Here is a 12,915-nt window from a genome sequence, read left to right as displayed (position 1 = left end):
CTCTGGCTGCCGTCGGTTTCCCACCTCATGTCACCTCCGGGGAGGCGGGCGAGACGCGGTCGCACTCCTCGCGGGAGCGCAGGCTGTGCCACTGCTCCACGGCCGTGCGGTGCGCGTTCAGCATGCGGCGCCAGTGGTTGGACTCGGGCGCGCCTGTCGAGTACTGCCCGATCACAATTCTCCCAATGAAGTCGTTGCTGCTCTTCACGTTGTGCCCGTACACTGGGGAGAGCAGAAACAGAGAGGGGTCAAGGCAAAAGCACCGCTCGTCCACCCAGAGCCCTGCCCCGGGAACCCGAATGTCCTACAAACGTCCACCCACACCCGGTGCCAGATGCCAGCATTTTTGGTATGTAACTCGGCATCTGAAAAATGTTAAACAGGGACTTGGAAGGAATAAAATAAGCTGTACTACAGCCAAATACAATTCAAATAAATAAGACACAAATGCACAGTTACCACGGTATTTAGCATGAATAGGTAAAGTAGAATCATAAAATGATTTGGGTTGGAAGGGACCACAAACATCATCCTGTTCCAACCCCTCTGCCACAGGCAGGGACACCTTTCACTAGAGCAGGTTGCTCAAAGTCCTGTCCAGCCTGGCCTTGAAGGAGAATTGCATCATGTAAAGAAGTGCCAAAAGCTCTACCTGGGCATCATGAAATCACAAAAGCAGCCCAGCAGCCTGACGCTGGGGAAATGCAGATGATCTCAAACTGTCCTCCTCCACATGCACATCACACAAACCACTCCAGTGCTAATCAACAGCCTTCCCTGCTCAGAGACAGGAATTACACACGTCCAGGCTGTCAGGAGGATGTTTACACAGAAACTATTTGCCATAATTATCACTGCAGCTACTTGTTAAATGTCCAGAAAAGCAACTGAGGGAGAGACATCAACCCAACACCCTGTCCTTTGGATTAGCCCAGTCTCTTGGAACAAAAGGTCGCAGCCAGCAGCAAACCCTAATGAAGGGCCTGATCCCGGGAAAGGCTGAACGCTCCCACCAGACAGGAGCAGGAGCACTTTGTGTGTTGCAAACTGAAGCCCTGCCTCATTAGAAAGTTGAAACGAAGTCTTTGCAAGCTGAAGCCAGGATATCCACAGGCACTGCCCGGAATATTAAGGATTAAAAAATCTCCTCAGGAAAGAGAGGGATTTTTAAGGACAAATGTCTACAGGAGCTCCAAATCCAGCTGGGCTTGTGCAGCAAGAGCATGTTCAGCCTGGCATAGAGCCCCTGCCAGCAGCACCAGCTCTCCAGGGCTGCTGAAAACCAGCACTGGCAGCAAAACCACGTCTGAGATCCCCATGGCATCACCCCGATGCTGTGCACAGCCTCACAGGCAGGCAGGACACCGGGCACAACGTGCTCAGCCTCACTTTTGAGCACACACCTTTGTCAAGGCTGTGCATTTCCTATTATAACACACACCCCCCAGCTGATTAGCATTACTTTAACCTGTCCCTCTGCCATCTCCACACTCTGCAAAGGCTGGTTCCTCACCTCTGTACCAGTCTGGGATCTTGCTCTGGGTGACTCAGGCACCACCTGCCAGCGCAATCCTAAAATCAAGCAGTGCCAAGTTACATCTCACTTTATCCCTTCTGACAGCTCTGACACGCACAGTTTATGGGCAGAGATGCTTCTGCTCACCAAATTACCCGTGGGTATTTTAGGTGACAGCAAACCTTCAAATGCCCAAGTAATTTGTTCAAATAATTGCTCTGAAAACCTACCCTGCAGCTCAGAGCCCTGTAAGTCTATCTTCAAACAACACTCAGAAATGATTTGGGGTTCACCACCCCAGCAGGAAGACTGCACCTCTTCTGCCTGCCACCATCAGTTATCTAGGGCTGGTGCCATCAGGACGTGTTGTCAAGGGGCCAGGCTGGTGTTTTTTGGGAAGGCCACCTTCTGAGGAGGCAGTGAGGAATTCTAAGCCATCCGTCTCCAAGTAGTACACAGCTTGTCAGGGTTATTAACGAGTTCTCCTACAAGGCAATGGATCACGAGTGTAGCTAGCTATACTAAATGTTTTGCTATGATTTATTAGCCTACAGAAATCAAATACTGTGATGAAACCATGTAAAAATACCCCAAAACCAAAATTTTCAATAAGGTGTTTTTTCCCTTTTTTTTGTTTTGTTTTTTGGGGGGGGTTTTGTTTGTTTTTGGGGGTTTTTTTGTTTTCACTCTTTTTTTCCAGAATTAAAGAAGATGAAGCCTAATCCTGGGAGACAGTACCAAGTAAATTTAAACCAAGAAGTCTTGCAGGCCATCAATTAATCACAGGATAAATTAACAGTGGAGAAGTACCCCAGGCATACTGATTCTTCAAAAATACTCCATGCCAGGACTGTAAAACAAGCAGGTGTGCTATCTAAGGGCACCTGTTATTCTACTGTTGATCCAAGTATTTTGAATTCTTGTAATGCAATTTGCTAATCTCATTGTGTCAGGTAATTAGCATGCTGAGTCCTTTGGGGTATTAATGGGCTAATTATACAAGCATTGTTGCTTCTATCATTAACTACTGCAGATAGCACAGAGACTTACTGCTGAAGAACAGGGAAGACATTTTCCAAGGCCAAATGCTTACTCACACACAGACCATAAGAGGTAGCACTAGACTGACCTCAGGTCTACAAACTCACAGCTTCACCACAGCTCTCAAAAGCTGAGAGGTCTTTATGTACCAAAAATTCAGCTTTACCTGTCAGTTCAGAAGCCCTTTAAACTCAAGGACATGCCTCTCTGGGAGGCTAACTGCTGTGTTCCACTGCTAAACACCAGGATTTGCTGAGCAATCTGCTGGTGGCTGAGTTGCACCAAGCTCTGGAACGGGCCTTAGCCGAGAAGGGGCTGGAGCTGGCATTCTTTGCTCACACTCAGGAGCATTTTCCCTGTCGCTGCCACTAGTACTTCCAAGACCAGCTTGGAAAAGAGAACTGGAGGAGCCCACAGTCCCAGGTGAGCAGCTGGAAGAAGAGACTGGTGCTCGCCTCGCCCGGGGCTCCCGTGCTGACACAGAGAGGGGGAGCAGCTCCCCGGTCCTGCGGCTGCAGCGAGCGCTTCTCCAATAGGGGAGGAAGCCTTTCCTCGAGCACCACCAAGCACAGCCACTGCTGCACCGTTTGCACTCAGGTCTGACAGTCAGCCTGCTCCACAGCCCTGCAGAGCAGTACCAGCACTCCTCAGTACAGACCCAGACCCCTGGGGACCCTCACGGACCCACCGGGACTGCGGGTGCTCAGGCACCACCCCACAACCACAGCTGCCCAAGGCACTCCGCTGCGGCGCTGGCCCTGCCCTGGTGCAAGGTGACCTCCTGGTGCAGCAGTGCCCGTGGGGAGACCCGGGAGCCCCTCGGAGCAGGAAAGCCCCGCAGGAGAGCTGGGGCAGCAGGAGCAGACAGGAGCCTGCGCCAGAGCCCTCTGCTTCTGCACACAGACGCACACAGTGGCACACGTACCACGGCTGCATTCCCACCTGCACAGAGCCGGTTCCACACAAACCCACACCTTCAGCCGTGGGAGGGGGTTAAAAGCTCCTGCTCTTTCCTTCCAGCTCGTTCCACAACAGGCGAAGGTGGAGAAGCTCCATGGGCAGCAGTAGAGCACTGTGCCACACACTGAGTCCAGGTGTCTCTACAAGTGGACTGAGCTGTGTTCCCTGATGTATGAACATCTCCTGACAGAGTCTGAAAGGAGCTCATAGTAAATTTCAGATTGAATTTGCCCTTGGCCACAAAAACAGCGACTCCATGGAGCTGCTCCACAGCAGAAAATTAAGTAATTAACATTTGGGATTTCCAGACTGACCCAGACTCTGGTTATGAACAGGTAGATGCTGCTTTCCATTTAAGAAGCGTATTTTCCTGACAGAAACTACACCCCTGAGCTCATGAGCTCTTTTTCCACCGTTGCAGTAATTTACACAATAGCAACATCCATTTCTAGGCAAACACAGAGCAAAAAGCAATTAAAGGAGCAGAGGTCAAACCAATTCATTCTGCAGCTGCTCTTCACTGAGGGACACATTTGGAAACAGAAAGGCTTCTTAAAAAGACATTCTTTATAATAGAAATGCTGAAATACAGAAGAAAATTGTGTTCACTTATGTCCATTAAAAGGGTCAAATTCTTGAGGACAAGGTACATGAGGTAAATAAAACATTTTCATGTGATGGGCTTATTGATGCTGTGCTCCTAAATGATCCATATCCAACAGATGGGGGCCTGGGTGCCACATGAAATGTTTCTTTGGGGTAGGGTCCCCTGTACCCCACAGGGGTCCTGCACAGGGGGGAAGGCTGAGACCCCCAGGCTGGCTGCCTGTCCCTGCAGGGCTGGGGGCATGGCCATGCCAGGCACTGCACAGCCCAGAGCTGCTGCCCAGCAGGGCAGCACCTTCCAGGGGATGCAGTGGGCCTTGGAGCTCCAACACCTGGCTCTGGGGACAGCTCCAGCCTGAGCTCTCCCTGTCTCCTACCAACCTCAGTCACGTGGAATCACTTTTTGCCGGTCATCTCTTTTCCATGTCACTATGAAATTAAGCCATGGGGCTGCCTGGGTGGCATCAGCCCTGGCACCAGAGGCAGCCAAAATGCCTTTTACCTTTCCCTCTCCTTTGCCTCTACACTGAGGCTTGCACACTGAGTAGCTGTGCAGAGCACGACCGCACATCACTGTCATCCATGAGTTATGTGCAACAGTAAAATTGAAGCTGGGATTTCAGAGACTAACTCATCCTTTGATTGAACACACTAGCATCCTTGGAACGACCAGGGAGGAGCACTAACTCAGACAATTTCCTTAAGCCAGCTTGAAGGTTATCAGTATCATTTACGGGATAGGGACAAGCTTGAGCCTTGCAGCTGGGGCCACGAAACATCTGCATCTGCTGCAAACGCTGTGCCAGGTGTGCTGAGCAGTTACTCAGCAGTTCCTGAGCAGTTCAGGCTGCGCTGCACCTCCCCGCACGGCCACAGAGCGCCTCTGCTGCTGCCTCTCCGGGAGGAACAGCAGGGCAATCTCAGCGTTCTGCAACAGCAGAGAGCTCCACCACAAATCATTAACTCCTCTTCAGTCACCTACACCGTCACCTGCAACGCAGTTAGAACCATTTAACTCAGAGAAAAGAAAAATTTGCAAGAACATGCCCAAGGCTGTACACAGGCAAGTGAGGGGCAGAGGCCCCCTGAGGACACAGGTCTAATGGGACCGTGTGGTCAGCCTGGCAGAAGCACAACCCTGTTGGCACTGACCATCAACACTTCCTGCACTTCCCATTCAGCCTCAGCACTTGGCGAGGTCTCAGAAAGTGCTCCCTTCACATACCTGCCCGCTCAGGCAGGCAGTGCCTCACCCCAGCCTGGGCAGGCAGGAGCCAGTGGCCAGGAGCCAGTGGCCAGCACTGCCTCAGCCAGTGAGGCTGAGCTGCCAGGCTAAGTAGGACTGAAAACTGCCTCTGAACTGCTTGACATCAATATTAAAAGGCTGTTTAGCACAAAGAGGTGCTACGAGGAGCAGCAGCAGCCAGGCTAATGATGCACACTGAGAAGGTCACAGGCACGGCCCAAATCCTGCCCCTTGCTCCTCGAGCATGGCCGGTCATATTTAGTGGAGAGGAGAGAAAAGCACGGGAGAAGATGCCGTGGTTTCCCCTTTATCAGTTTAATCTCCATCAGGCTCTGATGTGCACACTGAACTCTCCTTCCTTCCAGCCTTTCCTCTGTGTGACTGCTCCCTGCAGCGGCTGCACCTGCCCAGCTCCAGAGGGAACTGGAACTGCTGGGGTACACGGCCACACACAGACCCAGCTCCAGCTGCTGCTCCATGGGAAGGTGCCACCACACCAGGAGACTCTCTGAAACCTCTACAAGGGCAGCCCCTGTGCTCTGCCTGGGGCAGCCAGGGAAGGGGACCCTGCACGTGCACCCCAAACCCGGCGTCTCCCGAGTCAGGGTCTGCTCTCAGACAGGGAGAGGAAAGTCCTGCAGCAGACAGCCGAGATCCAGGGTGCAGGGAAAGTGCCAATGAGCGAGTGTGCCTTGCAGAGATCTCGAGGGAATGCAGGGATGACACCTCATGAAATTACCTCATCAGGAGAAACTGGAATTATGGGCTGGATGCATCTATCACAACAGCCCAGAGGATACTGAAAAGGAGTATCTATGGCTGGCTTTTCCCACCTCCAATCCCTCTTTTTTGAAAATTGCATCTTAATTCTCTGCACTATGAGCCCCAGATCCAGCAAGGCACACAGATGACCTCGTGCACATTTACACACCTCACAGGGAGAGGCTCCTCCACACACATCAACAATCTAATAGATCAGCAAACACACAACAGAAGGAATTAAACCAGAAGGTAAGTGAAAGCTTTGATTTAACCCAGCGAGGATCTATTTAATTAACACAGCGATGTGAACGCACTTCATCCCTGTAGATGTACCAGTAATATCTGTACAACCCATACACACAGAGCATTACAGCCCAACAAACTCACCACTAAAATGGATTAGCCAGAGCACACTATCCTCATGCTTCCCCTCTACTACGATGATTAATTTAATGAAGAACTTTCAATGGTATTTTTTAGAAGAATAGTTGACCCAGAAAAGTCTTGAATTTCTTAGGTTTCCGTGGTGGCTCTGGCAGCACCACTTTTAACAGTGTCAGCTCCCCAACTGAGTGGGCAGCACCCTATGGCCCCATTTCCATGCCAGACCCACAGCCTTACCCCCACACTTCAAAGCTCTGCTTTGAGAGGAGCAGAGAGCCAAACCTCAGCTCATTTCCCACCCACAGCAGCCCCAGCTTCACGAGAGGGCTCATTAAGCAGCACAAGGGCACTGCTCTGTGGGCACAGAGCGAGACACACAGCTGCAAGGGCACAGCACCTGCACCCAGGGTCACACCGCTTTACAGCTGTATGTGACCTTGCAACGTTCCTGAGAAACTGAAGAAATAAAGTGTATGAGAGATTCTCCACGGTTATCTCCCCAAAATACTCGAGACATTTGCAGTATTCGTGAGTGCAGACCATGTGGAGGGGTTTCCTCAGAGGAACAGCCACGCAGGGGAGGCAGCCTCTGCCTGCACCATCATCCATCTCCTGGGACAGCCACGGGGCCAGGCACAGGCATTCCACTTCCAGACACTGCCCTGCCACCCACAGCAGCTCCCGCCACCGAGACTTTTCTTCATTTGATACACAGGCAGATTATGGCCCTGCAAGACGTTTGAACAATTCCTTTCACTACAGTGTGAGCCAAACAAGATGAAGGGCTGAGGGCAGGAGAGCCATGGCACTGCTTTAATCAAGGTGCTTGGCAAAAGGAGCAAGCACCCATCATCAGCCTGGAGAAAGGAGGGTTTGCTCCTTTCTTTAGGAGAGAAAGATTCCCAAAAAATTCCAGAGAACTCCAGGACAGGCAGTTTCTGCCACATATGCTGCAGTACATTTATTAACTAAGTCAGGCCACTTGATGAATTTAATTTTGCCTTCTAAGCAAGCAACAGATCGGATCAGGAAGCATCAGCATCTTGTTGCTCTCACCCTGATTAATGGCATCTCACTCCTCCTCGTTAAAGCAGTCAGTCTGCTGCAAAAAGCCAAATCCATCCCCAGAGCATCTTCCCTGAGTGACCCCAAAACAGGACCCCACTCAGCATCTCCACCTGCTCCGGGCTGACCAACAGCACCTGCCATGGGGACCAGGAGTCACAGAGGGGGACTGAGAATGGAGAGCAGTGGGGCCCTTCCTCCTCCCAGAGGGGATTTGCACATTGTACCCACTGTGAGGAGGCTCTGCCAGGCAGGCTGGGCTCCAGGGGTCGGCCCCGCCAGGACATCCCCCCCCGGCCCAGCAGTGGGGCCCTTCCTCCTCCCAGAGGGGATTTGCACATTGTACCCACTGTGAGGAGGCTCTGCCAGGCAGGCTGGGCTCCAGGGCTCGCCCCTGCCAGCACATCTCCCCGAGCCCCTCTCCCAGGGTCCTCACAGGACCTGCTGGGCCCCCTCGAGTGGCCACCGGCCCTGGAGCAAGGGCTGGCAGGGCAGGAGGCACCAGCCAGGAGCTCACTGCTCCCCCAGACCCAGGCATGGACCATATGGTGTCTGCTGCATAAATGAATGAAGAGTTTTATAATGCCAGACACAAAGGCCAAATTCTGATCCAAGTTAAACAGGTATAAATCCCCAGAAAACACTGTGCTGACATCAGTGGGTTTTTCCATTTTTTCTCATTTGGCTAAGATAGGATTACACAGGTTTAACCAGGGATTAGATTTTGCTTCTCAGCTCCAGATATGGGAAATACACAGACAGTCCAATACTTCCAAAAGACACAAGATGACAAGAAACAATTTTCTAGCAATGAGTTGCCTAATTATCTGTCCATCTAAGAGATGTTATGGTGCCCAACCTGATAGTATTTCAAAACAGAAACCACTTCCTCCTCTTTCATTCCAGCATGGGAAAAAAACAGTTTAATTTGACTCATATATTAGAGAAGATTTCTTCCCTATATCTGTCTGCAAAAGACAAAGTGCCTGAATGTTTGTTGGGTTTTCTTGTGGGAAAGCAAAAGCAATAGGAGAAAGGAGAGATGAGCAAGTCAAAATGTAGATGTGTGATGTCTCCAGACACAAGGTGGTTTCCAGCCCTGCAAACAGCATCTAGAGATGATGCTGGTATCTCAAGGTCACACTTCCACAAAGCCAGGGAGACCAAAATTCAGATATATTTCTGGAGAAGCCTCAGGAAAAAAAACTTTATCAACCTTCAACCTGCTCAGCTAATTGGGACATTTGGAAATCAGTCTGTTAATTAAAAAAATACCACTGAAAAGCCTCACTATCTCTGCATCCTGTTGAAACAGGCAGCATTGCTTCAAAAAGAAAACATTTCAGTAAAAGCAACCCAAACCCAGAACTACACCATTATCAATATTTTGATACCAACAATTACTTTTTTTTCCCCTTTAGAAATACAAACATCATTAAATGGTCCCCACACTTTCCTAAAGGCCAGGGGGAAATGAGCCAACAGAGGAACCAGGTATATTGCTACTGAACAGCAATCTGTTACTTTAATCAAGGACTGCCTATTAACTGGAAGTTAATTAGAGCTCCGGGATAAAGCATTAAAGTTATCCAGGGGTCTGAAGACACGTGCTGTTACAGCACTTGGGGCATGGAGGTGGCTGATGGCATTGCCACGGCCCCTCTGCTGTAGCCAGGTACAGGTCTGCAAAGTCTCAACACTCTCTCAGAACAAAAATATGCCAAAAAAAGAAATAAAATGGAAAAACTGGTTCTAAGTCTTTACAGAAGACAGAGACATTGTCCATTTTTAAAACACACTGAAAAGTGAAGAGTATCACAAAATCCTACCAGGAGACAGAGTGCCCCTGAGCTGCACCCTCAGCCAGGACTGACTGGGAAGTTCTCACCAGTGAAGGTCCCACACGAATCGAGGCCAATCTCCCCATCAGCAAGCACACCCTGGCCCAGCCTGCTTCCCTCTCCCAGGCAGAGCATCCTGCCCTGCAGAGCCATGGCCACCCTCCACACAGGAAGGGAGCAGTGGGATGAGCCCCAGCCCTGCTCTCCACCAGACACCACCAGCCCCAGCTCTGCCCCAGCTCCAGCTACTCTCTCAGCCAGGTCAGAAGGCAAAGCAGAGCTTCCCCTCTACAATTGCACAGACAGTACCCAGAGCATGAAGATGATTTCTCCCTCTTTGGGGACTCTGCTTGTGTCACAAGCCCTAAAGATCCTGCCATGCAAACATGTCTAAGAGCTCATTTAAATGGAGAAAGACACACAGTCACCACAAGGACCTTGGGGAGACAAATATCCCCCCACTGTGAGTACTGAAGGTTGTCTTTTTCATGGTAAGTGATGAAAAGATGCTAAGGAGTCCCCAAGACACAGTTTGCCCTGGAGTGCTGGTGGTTTTTATTGGGCCATCTGGGCTTTACTGCAGTGCAAACAGCATTACTGACTATTGTTATTAACAACGTTATAATCATTAACAAAATACTGCAGTGCTCAGGTTTCAGGTGTTGTCTGCCTTCCTGCTGCCCAGGCCCAGCTTTCTGATGGTTAGGCTGAGATTTGGAGGACAGCCCAAAATCCCTCAGTGGGGAGAGCCCAGCGTCTCCGGGTGCCCAGCATCTGGCCCTCCCAAGCACAGAACCTGCACTTGCATCTCAAATATTCTTTTTTCCTCTTGGAAACGACCTTGGGCAGCAGCTGCTGTCAGGGCAAACTCCACCTTCCCCCCTTGCCATCAGCCAGAGTAACACCTTTGTTCACAGGTGCACATGGTTAGGAGAACAGCCTGCCTTTCAGAGCCTGCCCCATTTCTCTGCAGGAGCTGAGCCCATGACTTGCCTGCACTCCAGCAGAATTTGGCACATGGGGCATTGTGTCAGGTTGCCAAAAAAAACCCAGAAAGTGGAAAAAAGAACCACCCAAACCAGTGCATTTCTTTTACATTATGTATATGGCTGCTCATTACCCAGACAACATGTTTGATGAAGTAAATGAAAATCAAACATCCTCTCCACCAGCTGTTGTCTCACTCGTCATCTTTTTTTTTTTGGTCAGGACATTAGACTTGTTATGAGTATCAATGGCTTTCCTGGTTTCAGCCTCTTTTGGGGAGAAGCTGTGAACAGACAACACTTGCAGCAGCAATCCTGACTCTGGGTGCCTTTTCCTGGAGAGGACATTTCAACCAGAGCTCATCCCACCTCATTTCAGGCACTGACTTGGGACACGGGACTCAGTGACAGCTCCAGTAAGCATCTGAGGAAGGAGCAGAGGGAAAGGCAGGAAGACAGCTTGTACAAGGTGTCCTGCACCAGGGTGGAAGGAGAAGCATTCTGGTCTGTAAATGCCAATAATTTACAGTATTGACTCCTTGTATGCCTAAGGAGGAGGAAAGACCAAAGAAGCAGCCCAATCACCCCCTCCTCCAATCCTGGCTAACACAGAGCTCTCCCTGTGCACATCCTCTTGGAGGCACCCAGGGCCCCTCTCCAAACCCAGCTGTGCTTCAGCCCTGAGTTTGTTCTGGAGTTCAGCTCTCCAGAGCACCACCAGGAAAGCAGGGATGGTGCTTTACCATGTCCTCAATGTTTGCACACACAACCCTTGCTAAATCACAGCAAAACAGTGGAGAAACCCGTACCAGAATGCACTAAACACAGCTTGATTCAAGATGCACAGGAGAAAAACACACAGGGGGGAAAACAAAATTAATCTTACTTTGTCTGGATAGGGCCTTACTTTGCAGTGTGGTACCAGCCCCACTGGGAGCCAGGAGCCCCAGCTGATGGGAACTGGCAGAGTTCCAGGGCTTTCCAGTGAAGCCAAGCCAATGTAAAGACAGCTGCAGACTGGGTCCAAAATATGAAGCCACAATAAAGGTTCCTTTAAATTATTGAAGACATACTCACTTCTGGCTCCCATGAATGCTTTCACAGCTCTCTCTCTCTCCATTCAAAGCATCATCACCCACCCTTCAAGCAGGATTATTTTGCTTTTCAATTGGACTTTGACTCAACAGCAAATTTAATTAACTGACCTAATGGACTAGAGCTGTGGATTAGAAGAGAAAAGAAATAAAAAACAATTCCAAAGGAAACACACAACAGAAAGAACCACCACTGCAGCAAAAAAGAACCCCAAAGCACCTAAGTTAAAAAACCAACAAAACAAAACTACACCCCTGCCATGGAGAGATGCAAAACAGAGATCCTCACAGTGCAAGATACCCAAACTGCCAAGCATTTGTTCTTGATTATCTTTTAACAGAAGATCCCAAAGCCCTTCATGAGTCCTTAAGCTGCGTAATGCTGTTAGGTGCCAAGGATCTCTGTGGGGAACACCACAACCCCCTTCCCAGAACTTCAGATACTCCTTTAAGCAGAACCCCACAGATGCACACAGGAATAAAACATGTCTCCACCAACCTCAGGAGCAGATCTGTCACTTGGACGAGCACTGAATGTGGCTCAGCATCCTCACCAGCAGCACCACGTCCCCTGAGCCAGAGTCCTCATGACAAACAGTGCAGGCACTGAGCCAGCAGAAGGCTGTGCACACATGACCAGCAGCCCTGGCTCCAGCTCTCTGTTGGCTACACAAACCACACATCTCACACCAGAGTGTCCCAGGCACAGCAGAAGCAGCAGCCCAGGGAGCCCAGGCTGCACCTCACCCTTCAGTCCAAGGGCAGCAGGGCAGCCTGGCCCCACTGCTCCTCCCAAAGCTCTGCACGTTCCTTCCCAGCTTTGGAGCTGCTGGGGACATTTCTGGCCTGGGATTATTCATTGCAACGTTCAAAGCAAGCAGTGTGTCACTCAGAAAATGCAGCCCTGCTTGCGAGGCTCAGCGCTGAGATCTGACTGGGTGATGGATCAGCCAACCTCCCATTGGCTCATTTGGGAATACATCCCTTGCACAGAAAAAAAAAATACTCAGAGACCCACTCATTAACCCTAAGCTCATTCACTGTGGTGAGGAGCAGCGTGCTCCCCTCACCCTCCCAACTGCACAGAGCTGCTTCTCTGTTTGCCTTCTCAGCTTCCAGCAGGAAGAGGGGAAAACAAGATCACCTGATGGAAGCTTCCAAGAACAAATTCATCACTGCACATGCAAGGTACAGTCAGGGTGACATGCATGCAAAGCAGTGATTAATTACAGGTGTTTTGCTGAGGAAATTTCTGAGCACGAAGGGCAAAATTTAAATTGCTGATCAGCATCACTTTTTGTTATAACATGTTTGAAAACAAACTGATGGGTTGGAATAAGCCTCCTTGAACCAGCTTTGACACCTGTATCTTCCATATAAAAAGTAAAATTAAAAAATCCTTCCATCATCCTTT

General features: G+C 50.1%; 2 protein-coding genes across 2 annotated transcripts in view; both read right to left on the bottom strand.

Moving 5' to 3' along the window:
* LOC103615632 (synaptotagmin-17) overlaps window positions 1-12,915 on the bottom strand; it is a 45,088-nt gene that overhangs the window by 13,144 nt on the left and 19,029 nt on the right. The gene's annotated exons all lie outside the window — the stretch shown is intronic.
* Window positions 7-11,991, bottom strand: LOC108446718 (synaptotagmin-17-like). The gene is made up of 2 exons (XM_017734211.1): window positions 10,795-11,991; window positions 7-222 (listed from the first exon to the last, which is right to left on the bottom strand). The coding sequence occupies exons 1-2, from the start codon at window positions 10,829-10,831 to the stop codon at window positions 26-28; spliced, it is 234 nt and encodes a 77-aa protein (XP_017589700.1). The 5' UTR covers window positions 10,832-11,991; the 3' UTR covers window positions 7-25.

The sequence above is a fragment of the Corvus brachyrhynchos genome, unplaced genomic scaffold, assembly GCF_000691975.1.
Source record: "Corvus brachyrhynchos isolate BGI_N302 unplaced genomic scaffold, ASM69197v1 scaffold5, whole genome shotgun sequence".
Lineage (NCBI taxonomy): Eukaryota > Metazoa > Chordata > Aves > Passeriformes > Corvidae > Corvus > Corvus brachyrhynchos.
This window is presented reverse-complemented; position numbering and strand designations above follow the sequence as displayed.

What these genes read in the sequence shown, in the direction of transcription:
- LOC108446718 (XM_017734211.1), bottom strand. Translation starts at nt 10,831, where the DNA reads ATGCTTACTGGAGCTGTCACTGAGTCCCGTGTCCCAA. An exon ending in CACTGAGTCCCGTGTCCCAA is followed by an intron (nt 223 to 10,794) that starts GTCAGTGCCTGA and finishes TGCTCTCCCCAG; the next exon opens with TGTACGGGCACAACGTGAAG.